General features: G+C 37.9%; 2 protein-coding genes across 7 annotated transcripts in view; both read left to right on the top strand.

The window, feature by feature from the left end:
• atp2a3 (ATPase sarcoplasmic/endoplasmic reticulum Ca2+ transporting 3) overlaps positions 1-3,485 on the top strand; it is a 66,474-nt gene extending 62,989 nt beyond the window's left edge. Inside the window, exons 20-22 of one of the 2 annotated variants that reach the window (XM_058775103.1) lie at positions 46-163; positions 321-349; positions 466-3,485. In XM_058775103.1, coding sequence (XP_058631086.1) covers positions 46-163; positions 321-325 — 123 coding nt within the window. In that variant the 3' untranslated portion in view covers positions 326-349; positions 466-3,485. The remainder of the gene's footprint in view (positions 1-45; positions 164-320; positions 350-465) is intronic. The other variant, XM_058775102.1, reaches the window with a different exon arrangement.
• A 9,257-nt stretch (positions 3,486-12,742) lies between these two features.
• camkk1a (calcium/calmodulin-dependent protein kinase kinase 1, alpha a) overlaps positions 12,743-22,712 on the top strand; it is an 80,902-nt gene continuing 70,932 nt past the window's right edge. For 3 of the 5 annotated variants that reach the window (XM_058776195.1, XM_058776199.1, XM_058776193.1), the window contains exon 1: positions 12,743-13,357. The gene's annotated coding sequence lies outside the window, so the exon portion shown is untranslated. Of the gene's footprint in view, positions 13,358-16,169; positions 17,035-22,712 lie in introns of those variants that run through there. The other 2 variants (XM_058776197.1, XM_058776194.1) reach the window with 1 other exon arrangement.

The following is a 22,712-nucleotide window of genomic DNA, read 5'->3' as shown; positions in this document are numbered from 1 at the left end:
CTCTCTCTTTTTCAGACCTCTCATTTCTCATTTTGTGTTCCCCAGCTGATCTTCCAAGTAACTCCACTGCATTATTCCCAATGGATCGTAGTCCTCAAGATCTCAATTCCTGTCATCCTATTGGATGAGGCACTCAAGTATATTTCCCGCCACCACTTAGAAGGTACAACCTGCTTACAAGAACACATTTCCCTCTTTATGTGTGGCTTATGTCATCTCTGTCTCTGATGTGACTGTTCTTAATATTCCAGTCAATGCTTCTGTCTCTTTTATATTGACATTTTCTGTTTGTTTCTTCTGATCTGTTTCTCCTCCGGCAGTTTAACTTTCTCCTCTCATCTTTTAAAAGGTATTTTCTTTAACTACAGCCTGTCCGATTCAAAATCACCTTCATTGTTTTGGTCTTCATTTCCTGGAGGCAATATATAACTGCTCTCTCCCTCTTTCTCTTTTTCGGATCTACAGGTGAAGAGGAGGAAAGGTACAGGAAGAGTCGGCAGCTGAAATTCTAGGACAACTTCCTCCAGACACACATGAACACACACACGCCCACCCCTGCCTTTTTTTCTCCAAGCTCTTAAGCCTGCGCCCCATGCACACATTCACACACACGTTTGTCATCACTCCTCCCGTGTCTTTGCTGCATTTCCAGCCACCACTAAAACAAGCAGGGCTTGTGGTGTATGTTACTGTGTGTGTGTTTGTTTGTGTGAGAGTGAGAGATTAGGTGTGTGCGTGTGTGTTGGCATGTGCATGGGCCTAATTCAATCATGTCAAGCAGTTGTGTGACCATGTTTTCTTTTATCTTGCTTTTTAGCTTTCATATCCTTGCTGTACATAGTAGGGCAGTTTCTGGTGCACTTGAGGGAGCAGAAGAGGGTTTGACGTTAAACATTTGGGTATTACGGGTTAAATTCACAATGGGTTGAGGTGGGGGAGGGGGGAGGGGGGTGATGAATCATAATACTTCACAAACAAAATATTTCACTTTACACAATTGAAAAAGAGAGGATAGAGATGGCACCAAGGGCGTCTTTTAATGTGTAAATGTTCGTGTTTGGACAGAATGGCCAGTTTCTTAAGTGGTCAACTCCAGTTTCTCTCTCGTTCCTCTCTTTACAGATGGGGTGGCCACCTTCAGCGCTGAGAGTTCGTTCTTTTAGCCATTTAGATAACTGTTTACACAAGGCTAAACTTGGCAGTAGATATATTTAAATTGCACTTGAATTGAAAAAAAAAATGCAATATTTAAGTCTAAAATAATCGCCACTTAAACCTGAGAATGTTGAAACATACTCCATTCTGGATTCAAGTATATGTGAAATAATAGGCCCAGGTATATATTTTACCTACAAAACATTTCAAAACTATCCAAAATATTTACACAGGATCGCAAACACAAACTGATCTATCCCAGACTTCTTCTCTTCTCCACCTCTTTTATTCTCTAGAGTGAACTCCAGATGAACACTAGTAACTATGTGCTGCAAGTAAATTGATCCAAACGTGGTGCAGCCTGCCACATGCTTTAAGTATTAATATCTACGGCAGGTTTTGAATATGATGAGAGGGAAGAAGGAGGAAAGAAAGGGATTTGTTCATTGAGGTGAAAGGCAGTCCAGATCTGCAGCATTGCTTGTTGGGACGGCTTTGATGTTTAACATTCTGACTCACTTCTCCACGCAAACACATGCATCCTCATTATGGAGTAAAGGGGTCTGACTTGAATGTACTTTCACTCGCTTCCTTGCTTGTCCTTTGAAATTTAACCAGAGTGAGAGACTCTGCAGTCCTAAACTGCACTTTTCATCCGTCTTTAATACCGTATGCTGCCAAATGGCTTTTAAATTTGCTCTTGTTTTTCTTCCTCATATTCATTTCAGTTGAGTTGATATAGTCATCATGAACACACAATCATCCTTAACGCAGTGGGGCTTACATGCTTGCCGTATATCATGTCCGCAGAGGGAGGACTCTCTACCGCTAGTGCTTTTCTTGCAGTTTTGATGAACTCTGCATTTTTTTTTTTTTTTTTTTTTAATAAAGTAATAATAATGTATTCGACTGAAAGAACCCAGGTGGTTTAGTTTGTCAGTTTTGCTGTTAAGGGTATCATATGCCTTCATTGATCTGTTGGGAAATGCTGGTGTGCTGTTATCAGACAAATTGGCAAACGAACTGCGCCTGTGCCTGGTGTCATTATGCTTGCCGTGGTAAAACCGCAGTGTCCGCTTGTTAGCTGTGACAATGGTGTGAGCATCGTTTTGTCACAGCATAGAATCATCTGTTTTGCCAGTAACAAATGTGAGTGGTGTAAATGCTATTTAAAAGGCACGCTCTGTGTCCCATGTGCTCTCACACTTTTAGCTATTCCAATGGCAATGTATTACCATGTAACTTTAGGGTCAGCGTACTGACACGAGGCAGCAAGGCCACTCATATTCATCACACTAGCATCTGCACCAATAGAAAGTGTAGGCTTTGTACAGCCTTGCTAATAACTACTGATCTCTTGAACTCTGTACAGGAAAAAAAAAAAAAAAGAAGCTAAATACCTGATTGCATGGAACCTTGTTACTGTAATTAATAACCTATACAGTATATTTCATTTTTTTTAATAATGACTTAAATGAAACATCACCACCCGAAAGAGAACAGTGCAAAACTTTTTTTTTTCTTTTTTCTTTCTGCGTTCAAGTAACTAAGGATGGAGAATATTTTGTAGAATAGTGGAGGTTGTTTATTCATTGTTACATTTTGTTTTTAAAGGTTGCAGGGTTTTTGTGTCTTTTAAACTTAGTTTAGGAGTTGTAAAATAAAGATAAGAATTGTGCTAATGATCATTTTTGCAACTATAATTGGGTTTGAATGTCTGAGGATTTTTAGTTTTTCTTTGTTTGTCTGTTTTGTTTGATTGATTGTTCTGGAAAAGGAACATCTTGTGGTTCACACAGAGTGTCGTCCAGTAGTCAATACTGGCTTATGAAGTCGTTCTCTTGAAGGGCTTGGTGTGGGTACAGTCTGTGTGTTATGCAGAAAGTTGGACGTCCACTTTGTACACCTATTTCAATCCATATTTTAAAAAAAGCAAACACAAAAAAAACGAGATTTGTTTTCACGTTCTTGAACGTCCTTTGTTGGTGCTTCTTCCACATACCGCTTTCATCAAACAATACTGAATGTTTTCATTCTGAAACGTACTTGATTGTTCGCTATGAACACTCTCGAAAGGTTGACAATCAGGAAAGCTAACAAAAGATTGTAGTGATGTTTCCCTCCATTCGTTCTCGAGCACAGTGTGGTCCTGAGATGATCCGTTCGTACTGGACAGCTGTCTTTCTGCCTGCGCACAAACCGGCTGGAGCTTTGCACCCACTACTGAGAAAGAATTCTCTGTAAACGCCTTGGTAATATTAATTGTGGATACATAATTTTATATATATGAAAAAGACATGTCCAATAAAGATTATTTATCTTCTAATTTATTTCCATGGTGTTGTTGCTGCTTTATTCTTGCGTACCCTTAAACAGGTTTGGATTTGTAAGTGCAATGCACACTAGTTACCACCAGGTGACACTGTAATATCATAAATATTTCGGGCTGGGTAACTGGTGTGTTTAACGCTTCACATTCGCACCTGTCTTCACTTGATTTGTAAAGAGACGCAGTGGGATTCTCAATGATGTTATAAAACTATTTAAGTAACTCGTCTGTTGTGTTTGAGTGGTTTCTAAAAGGATTCTCGTCAGTGGTGTAGTTAGCACATCGTAATTACTGAAAATCCACATGCCGTTTATTCTTTGACAACTTCAAGATAGTTAATCAGACGCAGGTCCCTCCAGTCCTTCGTCAGTTCATCAAAAAGTAAGGTTTGACTGGAGAGAACCGGCTGAGTCCTTTGGTACAGTCACTAAGCAGAGAAGGTCTCCACGTAATAAAACAGCAAAGCCATTTATTTCTGTGAACAGCCATGATCCTTTGGAGCTGAATTAGTATTTCAGTGTTGAAAATGTTGTGCTGCTTCATATTCAGCATTCTTTAATGGATAGAACGTTCAAAAGAACTGCCTTTATTTTTTAAACCTATTTAGCATTATAAGTGTTTTTGCTGTCAGGAGCCTATTTGATTCATTAATACGTCCTTGCTGAATAAAATGACTTAATTTCTTTAAAAACACTCTTAAGTACCCCAAACTTTTGAACGGTATATCATCTGTCTTGTATTTATTTATGAGGATTTAACTCAGGATGTCTGCTTTTGTTTAAATGGTGTGGTTTATCAGCTTGTTCCCCCTGAGGTTTAAATCTGTATTACAGGAGAGACCTGAAGGAGGGCAGAAACCAGATCCAGACGGTATTAAAATAGACTGCAACAGACTTTAGAATTCTATTTGTTTGTGCAGTTTATAATGAACTTGACAGCATATGTTGACAAAAATATAATGTATTCCTGTATATTGTCACAATAATCAAGAATAAGCAAAAACGCAACTCAACTATTTGTTGTCTAACATTAAGTAAAATGCATGCTTTATTCCTGAAATTGAAAGCCAATACATTTCAAATGCTGTTGATGAAACTTAAATGAGAAAATAATCATCAATTAACTCAGCATTCATAGAATTAAAATAACTATGAAGTAGCTTCTTTAATTAAGCTTTTATTGCTCAATTAGTAAAGTGTTTTGTAAACTCCAATGCATTTTAGGTCAGTATATAATACATTAGATAGGCCTATGTATGTTTGTGTTTTGTATTTGAATAGGGCTTGGGCACCAAGGCAGGTGTCAGGATCAGACCACAGGTGACAACAACAAAATGAAAAGTCATCCTCGGGGCCAATCCTAAGGGGCCCGTAGTTGCACTAATTGAGCTGACCCAAGCTAGTCTTCACACTCTGAGGCCACAGAGACTTTAAACCTGGCTAATTATTCTCACTAGACCCAATCACTGCCATACAAATGACCTAGCTCTCTTGAGCGATATTGAAGATTATTAGATCATGTAAACATGCACAACAAATGATAGATTTATAAATACAGTCAGTAAGACTTTTTTTAACACTTTTATTCAGCAAAGATGCATTAAATTGGTCAAATGTGACACTAAAGACTTTTACATTAATGATTATGTACAGTGGGGCAAAAAAGTATTTAGTCAGCCACCAATTGTGCAAGTTCTCCCACTTAAAAAGATGAGAGAGGCCTGTAATTTTCATCATAGGTATACCTCAACTATGAGAGACAAAATGAGAAAAAAAAAATCCAGAAAATCACATTGTAGGATTTTTAAAGAATTTATTTGCAAATTATGGTGGAAAATAAGTATTTGGTCAATAACAAAATTTCATCTCAATACTTTGTTATATACCCTTTGTTGGCAATGACAGAGGTCAAACGTTTTCTGTAAGTCTTCACAAGGTTTTCACACACTGTTGCTGGTATTTTGGCCCATTCCTCCATGCAGATCTCCTCTAGAGCAGTAATGTTTTGGGGCTGTCGCTGGGCAACGCGGACTCCAAAGATTTTCGATGGGGTTGAGATCTGGAGACTGGCTAGGCCACTCCAGGACCTTGAAATGCTTCTTCTGAAGCCACTCCTTCGTTGCCAGGCGGTGTGTTTGGGATCATTGTCATGCTGAAAGACCCAGCCACGTTTCATCTTCAATGCCCTTGCTGATGGAAGGAGGTTTTCACTCAAAATCTCACGATACATGTCCCCATTCATTCTTTCGTTTACACGGATCAGTCGTCCTGGTCCCTTTGCAGAAAAATAGCCCCAAAGCATGATGTTTCCACCCCCATGCTTCACAGTAGGTATGGTGTTCTTTGGATGCAACTCAGCATTCTTTCTCCTCCAAACACGACAAGTTGAGTTTTTACCAAAAAGTTCTATTTTGGTTTCATCTGATCATATGATCATCCAAATGCTCTCTAGCAAACTTCAGACATGTACTGGCTTAAGCAGGGGGACACGTCTGGCACTGCAGGATTTGAGTCCCTGGCGGTGCAGTGTGTTACTGATGGTAGCCTTTGTTACTTTGGTCCCAGCTCTCTGCAGGTCATTCACTAGGTCCCCGTGTGGTTCTGGGATTTTTGCTCACAGTTCTTGTGATCATTTTGACCCCACGGGTGAGATCTTCGTGGAGCCCCAGATCGAGGAGATTATCAGTGGTCTTGTATGTCTTCCATTTTCTAATAATTGCTCCCACAGTTGATTTCTTCACACCAAGCTGCTTACCTATTGCAGATTCAGTCTTCCCAGCCTGGTGCAGGTCTACAATTTTGTTTCTGGTGTCCTTTGACAGCTCTTTGGTCTTGGCCATGGTGGAGTTTGGAGTTGGACTGTTTGAGGTTGTGGACAGGTGTCTTTTATACTGATAACGAGTTCAAACAGATGCCATTAATACAGGTAACGAGTGGAGGACAGATGAGCCACTTAAAGAAGAAGTTACAGGTCTGCGAGAGCCAGACATCTTGCTTGTTTGTAGGTGACCAAATACTTATTTTACTGAGGAATTTACCTATTAATTCTTTAAAAATCCTACAATGTGATTTTCTGGATTTTTTTTTTTTTTACCTCATTTTGTCTCTCATAGTTGAGGTATATCTATGATGAAAATTACAGGCCTCTCTCATCTTTTTAAGTGGGAGAACTTGTACAACTGCTGGCTGACTAAATACGTTTTTGCCCCACTGTATTTCAAATAAATGCTGTGAAAAAAGTATCAAGGTTTCCACGAAAATATTAAGCAGCACAACTGTTTTTAACATTGACAATAATAATAAGATAATAATAATAATAATAAGAAAAGTTTCTTGAGCAACAAATCAGCATAATGATTTCTGAAGGATCATGTGACACTGAAATCTAGAGTGCTGGCTACTAAAAATGAATCGGTTTAAATTAAAATTATTATTATTTTAAACTGTAATAATACTTCCTAATATTACTCCATTACTGTTTTTTGAATAAGTAAATGGTGAGCATAAGAAATTATAAAAAATAAAAATAAAAACAGACTTATCAATCCAAACTTTTGAACAGTAGTGTATCATATTACATTTTATTTACAATCATATATACATAATGAAGATGATGCAAAACAAGCAAATCCAATTATATATGGCTTTGTTGGCTAACAAATTATGCTGTTAAGGGAATGGTTCACCCAAAAATAGAAATTTTGTTGTCTTTTTGAGTGAACTATCCTTTTAATATTGCTGTAATCTCTAAATAACAAATGTAATCTTATATAGATGGGCAACATGGTAATTTAGTGCTTAATATTAGAATTAGATAACATTTAGATTTGTTATTGAGGCCTAATTTATCCGTCATCTCTCTCTCTCTCTCTCTCTCTCTCTCTCAGCCTTCTCTAATATGTATTAAAATTCATCTCTCCTCTCATTTTTTCTTTTGTTGTATCCCAGTATGCCAGAGCCATATTATATAATACGCCTATTTTTTCCAATACTGGCTTTATTCTTTTTTCCCACACTAGCTGTGATCCCTTTATAAGCATGCATCTAAACACCTTATTCAAAATTAATAACTGCACATATTTTTTCCTTTGTTTTGTCAAAATCATATTCCATCTCTGAGTAATATATACTTTGTATCTGGATCCACTGAATTATATATTGGACTAACTCCATCAAAACAATAATTTTGACATTTTGCTTGGTCACTCAGTGGAGGTGTGAGCAATTCAGTGACATAATCTGTTTTCTTTTGTCAATAACGAGCCTATAATTAAGCAGCATATTGACGTTATCTGTGTCATCTCGTCTTTCTGTGTCATCTCGTCTCTGTGTCATCTTTAGAAGTTTAGCAATACAACTGCATTATTGTCTGTAGACCACTTTTTAGACAACAGTTTATCCACTTTTACAATGGCAAAAAGAATTCATACACAAACAAATGACTCTTGTGACCTGGTTCTTTTTTAGTTTTAAAAACATGCAATGCGACCTTTGTAGTCCGATTCACACATGTAAATTCTTTTTAGTGAATCAAAAACCTACGGTGTGAACACTGTGGACCGATTCCTAAATGATTGGCTCTTATTAGCCAGTTCTTTTTAGTAAATAAAAAAACCCAAAAAATAAACATGACCAGTGTAGTCTGATTCCAGAATTAATGACTCTTTTGAGCTAGTTATTTTAGTGAATCAAAACCATACAGCTCAACCAGTGTAGTTTGATTCATGAATGAATGAGTCTTAGAAGCGGATTCTTTTTAGTGAATCAAAAACATTGTGATCAGTGTGGTCTGATTCCCAAACTATTTAATTAGAAATTCAAAAGGACGAGTTACTGTTTGAATAAGTCTAACTTCACTGAACTGAACTGGTCAGAGCAATTACTGAATCAACATATGACTCTCTTGCTGTACTGTATCAAATTGAAGTAGCCATATATTTTAGTTTATGCTAGTGAGACTGCCCTGAGAAATGATGTAATAATCCCACCATATTGCCTTTTCTTCTCTTCTCTCTCAATGCTCAAACATAAAGCTTTCTAAAGCTGCCTGTTTGTCGCAGTTGTGCTCGAGGCTTATGGATCGGCTTTTGATTTCTTCTTCCTTCAGCTTGATAAATCACTCTGACACCCAATCCCTCTTTCCTTCTCTCCCCCAATCTTTTCCCCACTGCTTCTTTGTCTATATCTCTTGCTTCTCTGTCTCTTACCCCTTTCTCTCTTCTTGTTTTGCGAGCATATTAAAAGCACTGGTTTCAATTATTGGTATGAGTCATAGCAAACTCAACAGCAGACATTCAGAGTATTATTATGAAAAGACAGAATGGAACTCACAAGGATACACTCATTGGTAAAAGGTGAGAGAGAAAAGGCAGGGGGAAAAAAAGAAAATTGCACAGTAGCTACATAATGAGTCCTTGTGTATGCTTAGGCCTACATGTGTCTTGTGTGTGATAGTGAATGTGTTTTTCTTTGGATGTGCGTGTAATCATCATTTGGCAGTGGCACATTTGATTAGCTCTCTGTCCTCTTTGCACCTTGAGCACCATGACAAGTGCTGCAATTTCCAAACGTTCCCCCAAGACAAAAATTTTCTCAGCATTATGGGTACCTAGATACAACACAACCTCTATCCCCACTGGCACATGCAAGCTAACTTACTTCACCACCCATTACTTACATCACAGCATCTTGTAGACTCAGATTAGTCTGTAATAGGCAAAAGTAAAAGGAACAGATGGGTTTGACCTTTTGAATAAATGAACTCGCTTGTCATTACCCATGGGGCATGGTGCTATTACCTCTCAAATTTATAGGCACTCAGGCATAAGGCTGTTTGTTCAGCTACCTTGCCTTTCAATAGGTCTAATTAACTGTATATTAAAAGCACAATGGCTTTAGATCAGGTTTTCTCTCATATAATCTTTTAATCTTATGAGGGTGGGGGATTATGCTCAGAATGCCATACTCTTACTATTTTTGCAATATATATCGAATTTTGTGTATGCATGAATGTGTACTACAAAAAAAAAAAAAGGCTTCTAGTGTCATCCACTTTATTTTATCTCTATGAAAATACTCCATAATTCTGCTTGAAATTACATATTTGTTGTCATATTATTGAATAGTGTATAGTGTGTATGTATATGTATATGTGTGTGTATTATTGTATATAACAGGGTTATTGCAGTTAACTAAAACAAAAATACTTGAAATAAGCTTTAACTTAAAATATAAAAACTTGATAGTCAACACTAAAATAACTAAAAATAAAATTGAAATAAAATAAATAAAAACTAATTAAAAAAAAATAGAAATGAATATTATTTTTTAAATATTAATATTGCAATACTAATCTCAGTGATACTAAAATAACACTCAAATGTACACATCCATACATGATAGCCTGTAATAAAATATGTAATAAAATATATAAGTGTGTGTATTATATATGTTTATTTGCAAAAACAGAGAACTCTTTCCAACTTTTTCCAAAAATCATGTTTTTTATTATGTTGTTATGTTTTCATTGTTTTATTGTGTTAGTTAGCTAGTATTTTTTAGTTATTTTTACCTGATCAAAATAACCAAACTGCAGTTTGATTGATATTAATTGGAATGCACAATGAAAAACATGATTTTTGAAAATGGTTCAAACGGAGTTATCTGTTTTTGCAAATGAACTCTTCATATATATGATGTATGCCAGAATTATATATATATATATATATATATATATATATATATATATATATATATATATATATATATATATATATATATATATATATATATATATATATATATATATATATATATAGTATATAATTGGCCATATATATTAAGTGCTGCAACCAAACTGCCATTGGGAAATTCAATATAGACTGAACTGAAATTCATGAGATAAATTCATCCTTAAAGGCAGAGTAGGTGATTTGGTTCAAAAACTATTTTTTGTTATGCTGTTTGAAAGTCTCTTCACATCCCGATAGCAATCTCAAAGTTAAGTTGTATAATAAAGCAATAAGCCCCAAGAAGCCATGGTTTACAGTGAATTTATAACAGCTAAGGGGCGTTTGTTAGGCACGATGCGAAGCGGAGTACCTAAACCCCCCTTAATTAGCTGTTATAAATTCACCGTAAACCATGGCTTCTTGGGGCTTATTGCTTTATTATACAACTTAACTTTGAGATTGCTATCGGGATGTGAAGAGTTACAAATATGTAATTTCATTGCTTTTATAAAATGGTTATTCCATATACGTAGTAAGGTTTCACAAAATAAAATAGAACAAATAAAGTGTAAATGATATTAATAAAAACAGTATTCTTCCACCAAACAATGTAGTTCCTCAGAAACAGTTGTGGTTGGAAGAAAGTGGTTGCCAAGCAACACACAGCAGCTTTGAACACGGCTCAACCAATCAGAATCAAGGACCGGCACTATCAGTTTTCTAAATGTATTTACAGTATCTCACAGAAGTGAGTACACCCCTCACATTTTTGTAAATATTTTATTATATCTTTTCATGTGACAACACTGAAGAAATGACACTTTTCTACAATGTAAAGTAGTGAGTGTACAGTTTGTATAACAGTGTAAATTTGCTATCCCCTCAAAATAACTCAACACACAGCCATTAATGTCTAAACTGCTGGCCACAAAAGTGAATACACCCCTAAGTGAAAATGTCCAAATTGGGCCTAATTAGCCATTTTCTCTCCCCGGTGTCATGTGACTCGTTAGTGTTACAAGGTCTCAGGTGTGAATGGGGAGCAGGTGTGTTAAATTTGGTGTTATCGCTCTCACTCTCTCATACTGGTCACTGGAAGTTCAACATGGCACCTCATGGCAAAGAACTCTCTGAGGATCTGAAAAAAAGAATTGTTGCTCTACGTAAAGATGGCGTAGGCTATAAGAAGATTGCCAAGACCCTGAAACTGAGCTGCAGCACGGTGGCCAAGACCATACAGCGGTTTAACAGGACAGGATCCACTCAGAACAGGCCTCGCCATGGTCGACCAAAGAAGCTGAGTGCACGTGCTCAGCGTCATATCCAGAGGTTGTGTTTGGGAAATAGACGTATGAGTGCTGCCAGCGTTGCTGCAGAGGTTGAAGGGGTGGGGGGTCAGCCTGTCAGTGCTCAGACCATACGCCGCACACTACATCAAATTGGTCTGCATGGCTGTCGTCCCAGAAGGAAGCCTCTTCTAAGGATGATGCACAAGAAAGCCCACAAACAGTTTTCTGAAGACAAGCAGACTAAGGACATGGATTACTGGAACCATGTCCTGCGGTCTGATGAGACCAAAATAAACTTATTTGGTTCAGATGGTGTCAAACGTGTGTGGCAGCAACCAGGTGAGGAGTACAAAGACAAGTGTGTCTTGCCTACAGTCAAGCATGGTGGTGGGAGTGTCATGGTCTGGGGCTGCATGAGTGCTGCAGGCACTGGGGAGCTACAGTTCATTGAGGGAACCATGAATGCCAACATGTACCGTGATATACTGAAGCATATCAGTATATCACCCTCCCAGCATGATCCCCTCCCTTCGGAGACTGGGATGCAGGGCAGTATTCCAACATGATAACGACCCCAAACACACCTCCAAGACGACCACTGCCTTGCTAAAGAAGCTGAGGGTAAAGGTGATGGACTGGCCAAGCATGTCTCCAGACCTAAACCCTATTGAGCATCTGTGGGGCATCCTCAAACGGAAGGTGGAGGAGTGCAAGGTCTCTAACATCCACCAGCTCCGTTTGCAGACTGAGTGAGAATGGAAGGCGTTATTATTTTAATATTATGCGCTTTGTACAGTAATGTTTTCTCATGGGTGAATGAGACCTGAGGTTATCTGACAGCGTTGCATTCAGCCCTCCACCAACGCCTTCTCTCATTGTGTTGCTGGTTAAACTCTGGTCTGCCTGGGCTCATTCCTGTGTTTTGGAGGAGGCGTGGCTTTGGATTTGCAGGGAGGGTGGGATCTTGCTATTGCTAGCCTCTCTGAATTCCTTTAAAAGTTTTCAGTGCATCAACCAAGTTTCCATAAAAACACAACACATGCACAAACACCTGTGTTTCTTGGACATTGTGTAAAGCTAGTCAATCAGATTTGATCAGAAAGTGTTTCAGTTTTGTGTGCAGTATGAATAAGACATTAAAGAACAGGCAGGAGGTGGTCTGTAGGCGTGGCGTCTGAAGCTGAGACTAGTGTGCCATGAACCCGGCGGGCTTTAGGACCCCACCGTAGTAAAAGAGAGGGAAATGTTTGATGGATCGTGAAGTTCATCCAAGCTTTCTGTCGGCGTGGTAATGTTACACATGATAAGAAACGCAATTTAATTCCGTCTAATTCACTTGACGGATCTGTAGAGCTGCTAACAACCGGAAGATGATGACAATAAGCATGTGACGGGCTGTAGTGTTTGAAGCTCGCTCGCTCGGGGATCTGTCAGCAGTGCGGAAGAGAGAGAGAGAGAGAGAGAGAGAGAGAGAGAGAGGGAGGGATGGATGGGGCAGATATATTCCATCAAACTGACTCACAAGAGACTGAAACGATGCGGAGATTCCTTCGCCAAATACAGCCCGAGCATCATTCAACCTAATAAGAGGCAGAAACATGCTTGCTCGGATAGACCCGTGAGCGACGCACAGCAGTGACATTGATGAAGCCAGCTTTCACTCACTACACGCTCCTGAAGCCTCGAAACGCGAGGATCTTTGACAGCTCGATGTTGGAAGTGAAACTTTTCTAGAACATCAGGACTCAGACTGATTCGAGTGCCATCGGCTTTTGCTAAATCGAAAGCAACTTCATATCCCGGGAGCTGTGATCGGGAGATTGTTGAACAAAAGACACCCGACCAAGTTGATACGTGAGTACACTTATCATATCAGCGTGTTGATAGCGACGGTGTTTTGTTTCGGTCATTTACAGCAGCCGCGGTCGAGCGAGGCACTTGGCAATAAGACAGAGAGGAGAAGCTGTTGCAGTGCTATTTGAACAATGCAGCTGGTTACTTTAGTGAGGAGAGCAGAAGGGGCGGTTTCTTACTCTGAGAGCCCCCTTCTTTAGCCCTGACACTGTGCTATAACAGGAGTGTAGTCACAAACAAAGATTCGTGTTTGCTGGACTGAACCGAAGCACAATAAATTGACATATGTACCTTTAACCACTGCGTTATGTCTTTATAGCGCTTTACTGTACGCTATGATGACGTCAATAAACAAATTGCGATTTGCATTTAACAGTGAGATTATTTGAATATAATTTAAATACATAGGCTACTTTTGTGACGACAGGTCAGTTGGGTTGTTAATTGTTTACCCTAAATTAGCCTGTTTATAAATAATGACAAAATTTACCAAGAAAACGAAAAAAGATAAAAGTTATATAGCTACACCTGGCAACATCTCGCGATTATCATTGGGGCGAAACCAATCGCGGGTACCATAGTTATACTCATTAATTTCCATTGGGAAGATGAAGAGGAATTATTATTTATTTTTTTGATAGATTTGGTTACTCTGAGTAAAGGTTTTTGCACTTTAGATGACCTTATTTAAACTCCAGCCAGCTGAATAAAACAAGATAAGAAGTTGTTTTGCTGGTTTTATTACAATAATGCAGTCTGAATGTTCTCTCTCACACTAAACTGCTGCCCACCCTGCTGGAAAATCCAGCTTAAACTGGTAGATAGCCTATGTTTTTGATCTTAGCAACTGGTCTAAAATGGATTTAACTAGTAGACCATGTTTATAGGTTAACTAGTAGTCTATACTTAATTTGAACTTTACTTTTCTTTTTTTTTTTTGAATATCTTTCACATCCCTGCTGAGAAAAAAGCCAAAACCAGCTTGTTGTGGTCTTACCTAAGCTGGTCTAGCTGGTCTTTCTGGCCAGGCTGTTGTTCGGCTGGTCTCTTAGCCTGACCGGCTAAAGAAGTGTTCAAAACCCATCTAAAACCAGCCTGCTAAACCAGCTCTGTCCAGGCTTGAAGTCAAGCTTAGACCAGTCAGCCAGTTCAGGCTGGTTTTAGCTGTTTTTCCAGCAGGAATAGCAGATGCTGGCTAGTTTTACAAACTGGTATTTGTTAGTTTTCACAGTTTTTGCCCATTCCCACCATTTATAGGCCCAATTCACACAGAAAAATCATTACATGTTATCATATGTAATGTAAAAACCACAAGTATGTTTATTTTTGTGTCACTGGCATATAAGGGGTTTAAAATGTTGCTGATTTCAATACAGACTTTAAGGAATGGAAGATAATAGAGTTTTGTCCCAATCCCTCAGCAGCATGTTATTTGGGGTTGTAAATAACGTAGAATAGAATAGAATAAAATATTGACCTGTTGGATAGGTTCTGTAACACACACCAGATTGCTATCCCTTCTGCCTCTGTAAATCTAATCCTCATTGACTGTATTGATTCTGCTGTGCTTGAAGGATTTCTCAGTATCACCAACTGGACGGGAATGCCATGAAACAGTCATGCAGGGGAACAGAACAATGCGGTTAAATACAGCTGTGTTTTACTGCTCTTACTGAATATCTCTGTGCCTATACTGAGCGTGGACTACAACAGGCATTTCTTATCTGCTTTAATTGCCAGTTAGATGGCTGTTCTCCAAATGTAAGCTACTAGATGCAGTATTTATAATTTTTAGTGCACCATAGCCAGCACAGTCGCAGGGGCTGCTGAGAGCTGGATGTGAGAGAATAATTCAGAGGTAATACATCTATTGGAGGCACTTCAGCAGTGCTCAGTTGCTCCTGGTGAGTGTGAGAGAAGATGCAGCGAGCTTCCTGTGTCTCTGTGTGAGTGTGTTAAACTGATAACGTGCAATCAGCCTTTATTAAAATGCAAGCGAGAATCAGACTGCTCTGTCAGTCATTATGCTGACCACAGACAGAGGGGCTGAGCTAGACAGTTGTGATAGTCTCTTTATCAATATTTTACAAGAGAGGAGTCTTTCAGATGACTATATAAATATTAATTTGACACCGTCTTTCTTATTATAAATGAGATCAAAAATGGCAGATTTGTTTTTTACTTCATTTTGTCGGAACTACACGTCGTCTTTTACAAGTCTGACAGTTCTGTTTATAAGCTTATTAGATAGGAAAAGCATTAAAAGTTTTTAATTCGTTTATAATTGGTTTTTATAAATGTTAATTTGATTCCCATCTCACTGTTACATTATCATAATGATGTAAAACTGCATTTGCAAGCCATTTTACTTCCATAATGTGACATTGTTCATTTATTGTGATATCTCGTCCAAAATAAGAGCTCTTCTTAACCAGTTAACTCAGTGAGAAAAAAAAGGAAATGTGTAATTTCAGCATTTTAGATTCTCTTGTATTATATGATTTGTAATTAAAAAAAACATGAATCAATATGCTTTCATTACTAAGTGTATAGTCACTGTTATGCAGTTTTCTAGGATTCTGCATGGTGGATAAATCTAGCATGACAACTCATTTCCATCTGAAACAGGATGTTTGACAAGAAAAAAAAATGTAGGGCGTGACTTGATTTTATCCATTATTCAGTAATGAAGTGGATTGCAAAAATTGGGCATTACGTACTATAATGAAGGTTTTTTAAAACAATGCTTAAATCTTATTGCTTAACATTATCCAGTGATGTCAATGTAAAATGATTTGTAAGATTATGATAATAATTGACATCTTTAAAGTCAGGATGAAATGGAAATTGTTATAAATGAATGGTACTGATCTTACTGTGAGTAATTTATCCAGATGTGTTCATTTATTTATTTTTTAATCAAAATGGCATAATTTGATCTTCTGGTGATGTATGCCAGAATTCTCCAATCATGTAGTCTGCTTAACCCAGCCGCTTTCTTCATTTCGACTGCCTCCTTCCAATCAACATTCAGTGGATTGTTGAACCATGTCCCTGCCATACATGTTTTCTTTATCAATAATCGTTATGACAGATGAAAAGATCCATTGCTACTTCTGCTACATCGCAACATTAAAATGTGAACTGGTAAATCACGCAAAGTATGTCCATTTCTACAGTATTTGATGTTGACTTTAGAGGAACACAACATTTAAACAGTATTTACAGCAGTGTTTCTTTCTCTTTGTTGTGTGCAGACTTGTCTCATTGCCAAGGGGGAAATTGCAGCAATGTCACCTCTGCTTTGGGTTAACTCTGATTCAGCAATAAAAGGCACTGGAGAATACTGTGCTGTAGTGTAGCACTCCTCATCCTCTGTGCATACACAAACACATACACGCACACATCTCACCTCTAGTTCCTCTTGTGTAGTGTGAGTGAGGGAAGCCACAGTGTTTACTACTGTCAGAGACTTGAGAGACAATCAGAGAGACGAGAGAAAGAGAGAGGGCGTGGGGCGGGGGCACAAAAAGGGAGTTGATGAGGACCTCTGTTGTGCTCCTGTCAGATATTTCTGAGAGCGGGAGAGGAGCACAGAGAACTGGAGTGTATAGCGACGTGTCACGTCAATCTCAGGAGGCAAGAAATTTGAAGCGACCGAGAAAAAATCCTTGAAAGTAAGTGTAGTTGGGACATTTTGAGACATTATCACAAACCTAAATAAACATTGAAATGATCTTTGTAAAACTTGGTAAGGTTAGCATTTAGTATGTTATTTTGCTATACTAATGCATTTTTAATGTTTCAACAATAACCTAAATGAATAATTGCTGTTTTTACAATAAGGGTTCATTTGTTAACATTATTCAACTACATTATGAACTAACAATGAAAAAGCATTTATTAATCTTAGTTAATGTTAAATTTACCATTAGTTATTTGTAAAGTACTTGGTAATATTATTCGGTGAACCTGAGCTAACATGGACTAACAATCACAGTTGTATTTTTAATAATTAACAATAACAAAGATTAGTAAATTATGTGACAAATGTAATCATAAACTGATGTTAAACAATAGGACCTTTATTGCAAATTCTTACCATAATAAATAAAAATAAAAAAAAATTACTAATGTTAACAAACTGAATCTTAAAGTCTTACAATTATCTTATTTCATTAGTTAGTCTCTCAATGTGTAGAGCCATATGAAAATGAATTCAGACCCTGCATAATGCAACAGGACGCCTGTTTGGCTTAATCAAATTTTAATGTTCAGGATGCCCTTGATAGGCCATTTGTTTTGTGTGATTTTTCTGTTTAGATTTGAGCACTGCACATTAATTTCTAGCGAGATTTTGTTCTGAACAGCAGTGAACTAAAACTGCTTGCAATCAGCACTGTGGTATTTTGAATAAACAGGAGGTGTGTGAGAGTGTGCACGTACTGAAGCATGCATCTTTTATTCCTGCCGTTGTCATCTTTCGATGAAAGCCGAGATTACTGTGCATTTGTGAGGTGAATTAGTCTGCTTACAGACTCCACATCATGCATCCTTTGTAATCCTTGACTTAATTCTATAGCTCAGCCTTTGTGATCTCTCTGTGTGTTGAGATAAAGACAGGGGCCTTTTGTCATCACTGCATCAGAACTCCAGTGATGCAGCCTATTGACCATGACGTGCTGCAGTCATACACATCCCTCTCATCCCCAGTAATTCCACTATGAGTACACAATAAGACTTGAACATCGACCAGGATTTATGCGTGGGTTTCTGTCATTGTCATTCCATTTGAAAAATACACAATATATTTTTATACAACTAAACGTCCTGACAGTGTAGAATTAACATAATGGAATGCCGTATTTAGAATGATAAAATGCATATTATATAAAATGTTCCTGTTCTGGCCTCTAATCGGTCCGTTCCAGTGCTGTTAAATATATATATGTTAAATATAAGGTTCTATACCTTCTCTAGTGCCTGGTATTTGATTAAATTAATTGACCAATATTTTGACCCATTTTAAGATTTAAGATTTTGGTGACACTTTATTTCGATAGTCCACTTTAGACGTTCTACTAACAGTAAGTAACTTACTACATGTCAACTAGCAGTCATTAGAGTATTAGTAGACTGTCTGCTTAATATCTTCTAACACTTTATTTTGATGGGTCCACAACATACAACATGCTGAGTATGAGAAACTTTGCAAGTTTATGTCAACTTATTCTACTAACCCTAAACCTACCGTACTGAGAATTAGTAGACATGTAGTTGCAAATTAATGAGAATTAGTTGACATGTAGTTACAAAGTTACTTATAGTTAGTAGAATGTCTAAAATGGACTATCGAAATAAAGTGTAATCAAGATTTTAAGAAAACTGAATTATTTAATTAATTGTTTAAAGTTTTACATTTATCAAATTAATGAATAAAATGTATTTAATAATCAACACTCAACTAAAAACAGAGTTGCACAAACATGTTAGTTGCACATTTTTGCAACTTTTTGATAACAGAACTATGTGTCTACTTCCAGTGTGTTTTATAAACATACAAAAATTAAAATAGTGGCCGTAATAAAACTTGTTTTCATGACAGATTTTTTCAAGCATACATTCAATATTGAAGATGTGAAGTAGAAATATAAAAATATATAATGAAAAATTGAACTGTTGTCTTAACCTGTATGACAATCCTTGAAAATAAAAATTGTTGTTAAAAAAAAAAGAAATATAAAAATATACCAAAAGTTTAAAGGGGTCATATGACGTTGCTAAAAATAACATTATTTTGTGTATTTGGTGTAATGCAATGTGTTTATGCGGTTTAAGGTTCAAAAAACACATTATTTTCCACATACTGTACATTTTTGTTGCTCCTCTTTCTGAAACTCGCTGATTTTTACAAAGCTCATCGTTCTGAGAAGCAAGGCGTGCTCTGATTGGCCAGCTATCTAGTGCGTTGTGATTGGCCGAATACCTCAAGCGTGAGACAGAAATGGTACGCCCCTTACCGTATTGTGATGCCGTGTCCCAGCGCGACAACACAAAAACAACAAAACCCATTACAAACGAGGCATTTGTTGCATCCAGTGGGGACATAATTACTGATTATAATGACTTATACTGTCTTTTTACGCGTTGCGTTGCATCGCGCCGCGCTGCGTAAACATTACCATGTCTGCATTTGTGATCGGAGAAACAACAAAGCACTACTCTACACAGCTCAAAAATCGCATTTGAATAGTCAGTGGCAAATTCTTTAAATATGAAAACATACTTACAGGCTGTGAGTCAGAAGCGCCAGACTGTCCTTGCAAAGTTGGAATTGCCCCACTTTATAGAAACAGTCTTTGAGCATAGCTGGCAGGCTACTCCCAGATTCAGGAAATAGTCCTCCGTAAAATGTGCTGCACACTTGAATATTTGGGTTGAACTGTTCTGGAACAGTGTTGTAAATACAACTTAACCACTGATTTCTAGTTGTGTCCTCTTTTGGAAGCCCAAACAAAGTAGTTTCGCTTTCACAACGAAACACAGCGTATCCAGAACATGGCGCCGGCGGCAGCAACAACATTACAGTGAGAATAAAAGTCCCGCCCTCTTTCTTTGCGTATACAGGTGCATCTCAATAAATTTAGAATGTCGTGGAAAAGTTCTTTTATTTCAGTAATTCAACTCAAATTGTGAAACTCGTGTATTAAATAAATTCAATGCACACAGACAGTTTAAGTCTTTGGTTCTTTTAATTGTAATGATTTAGGCTCACATTTAACAAAAACCCACCAATTCACTATCTCAACAAATTAGAACACTTCATAAGACCAATAAAAAAAAAAAACATTTTTAAAATTTTTAGTGAATTGTTGGCCTTCTGGAAAGTATGTTCATTTACTGTATATGTACTCAATACTTGGTAAGGGCTCCTTTTGCTTTAATTACTGCCTCAATTCGGCGTGGCATAGAGGTGGTCAGTTTGTGGCACTGCTGAGGTGGTCTGGAAGCCCAGGTTTCTTTGATAGGGGCCTTCAGCTCATCTGCATTGTTGTGTCTGGTGTCTCTCATCTTCCTCTTGACAATACCACATAGATTCTCTATAGGGTTCAGGTCAGGCGAGTTTGCTGACCAATCAAGCACAGTACCACCATGGTCATTGACCAGCTTTTGGTACCTTTGGCAGTGTGGACAGGTGCCAAGTCCTGCTGGAAAATTAAATTAGCATCTAGCTTGTCAGCAGAAGGAAGCATGAAGTGCTCTAAAATCTCCTGGTAGATGGCTACGTTGACTGTGGACTTCAGAAAACACAGTGGACCAACACCAGCAGATGACATGGCAGCCCAAATCATCACTGACTGTGGAAACTTCACATTGGACTTCAAGTAACATAGATTCTGTGCCTCTCCACTCTTCCTCCAGACTCTAGGACCTTGATTTCCAAATGAAATACAAAATTTACTTTCATCTGAAAAGAGGACTTTGGACCACTGAGCAACAGTCCAGTTCTTTTTCTCCACAGCCCGGGTAAGACGCTTCTGACGTTGTTTCTGGTTCAGAAGTGGCTTGGTAGCCCTTTTCCTGAAGACGTCTGAGCATGGTGACTCCAGCTTCAGTTCACTCCTTGTGAAGCTCTCCCAAGTGTTTGAATCAGCTTTGCTTGACAGTATTCTCAAGCTTGCAGTCATCCCTGTTGCTTGTGCACCTTTTCCTACCCAAATTCTTCCTTCCAGTCAACTTTGCATTTAATATGCTTTGATACAGCACTCTGTAAACAGCCACACCTTTCAGTAATGACCTTCTGTGACTTACCCTCTTTGTGGAGGGCATCAATGTTCGTCTTCTGGATCATTGCCAAGTCAGAAGTCTTCCCCATTAATGTGGTTTCAAAGAACAAGAGATACCCAGAATTTATACTGTAGGGATGGTCATTAATTTAAACTCAAATGTACATATTCTAATATTTTGAGATACTGATTTTTGACTTTCATGAGCTGTAAGCTCTAATCATCAAAATTAAAACAAAAAAAACTTTTGAAATGTTTTACTTTACATGCAATGAATCTAAAATATATGAAAGTTTTACTTCTTGAAATAACTTACAAGAAAAAAGTAACTTTTTCACGACATTCTAATTAATGGAGATGCATCTGTACATTTGGGCGGTGTTTTGCAAATCTCCCCACACCGTGACGTAGACATGTGGGGGTGTGTTTGAATGGGCTGTTTTAGGGGGGCGTGGTCGAGTCTTAACTTTTATAAAAGAATATCTCTTTGGTTTTGAGACTTTATTCTTTGCAACTTCAGGGATCTTATCTATGCACAAACAGCTTGTAACACTCCAAAGAGAAAGGAAAACTTGAAATCCCATCATATGACCCCTTTAAGTAAAAACATAATGAATATGTAATATAGTGCATTTAGCAGAATGCTTCTCTGTAGAGTTTTTTTTTTTGCTGGTTAACTCAAGTTTATGGACATTGAATGACTTTCCTGAGGTAATTGTAAAGTTACATGAAACACTGTTTGCAGGCTGTTTTACTAACATCATAAACAAGCTGTTTATTTTTTGTATAAGCTGAGACTTTGTTTCATATTAAAAGTAACTAGCTTATTGCAAATATTGGTTGGCAGGTGAGCTACAAATAATGTTTATTGAAGTGTTCGTATCTACAGAAAACAGCATTGAGAAGATATTTTTCATATTATAAAACAACTGAGACATCCTTGTGTTCTTAATCAGTCTTAATGCTGGCTTAACAGTGCGATTCTTCCCCTGGCTCCTCTACGGAATAAGGGATTCCAGGAAACCCGAGGGTTGTTGACGCAGCTTCCATTGTATTTGTTTCAGTGATGCTTGAGTGTGTTTCCCCAGTATACACATGAGAATAATCCAGTCATTTAGGTGCCATCGATTGCAGTGTGTGCGTGCCTGTGTCTAATTGGCCATGACTTTCCTGTATTTCGCTTTCACAAAAGGCTTGTCCGCCCATTCCTTGGAAAGATTAAAGGATATGCTAAACCTTCTTGTTGCTTATCTTAAATTTGTTTTCTCACCTGTTCCAAGTTATGTTTTATGTTGATTGTGCAGTGCAAAGCTAACAGGATATGTACACCTCCCCAAGCGGTCATGTGAAATCAGTCCGTAATTGTACCTGCACCGCAGAGCCAGAGCTTCTGTAACCTGGTGCTTGTCAGTTAGCGGCAAGATTGTATCTCAGGCCCTTGAAAAGGCCACAGATATAGTTTGTGTTCCTGCCCCCCCGCTGGGTGCTCTTGCTTACTGCCATCCTTTGCTCTGAGACGCTCTGTTCCCATAAATGATTCCCTCTGTGTGTCAAAGGGCACAGTCACA

This window comes from Onychostoma macrolepis, chromosome 05, assembly GCF_012432095.1.
Source record: "Onychostoma macrolepis isolate SWU-2019 chromosome 05, ASM1243209v1, whole genome shotgun sequence".
Taxonomy (NCBI): Eukaryota; Metazoa; Chordata; class Actinopteri; order Cypriniformes; family Cyprinidae; genus Onychostoma; species Onychostoma macrolepis.
The sequence above is the reverse complement of the archived record's forward strand: the minus strand, read 5'-3'. Positions and strand labels throughout refer to the sequence as shown.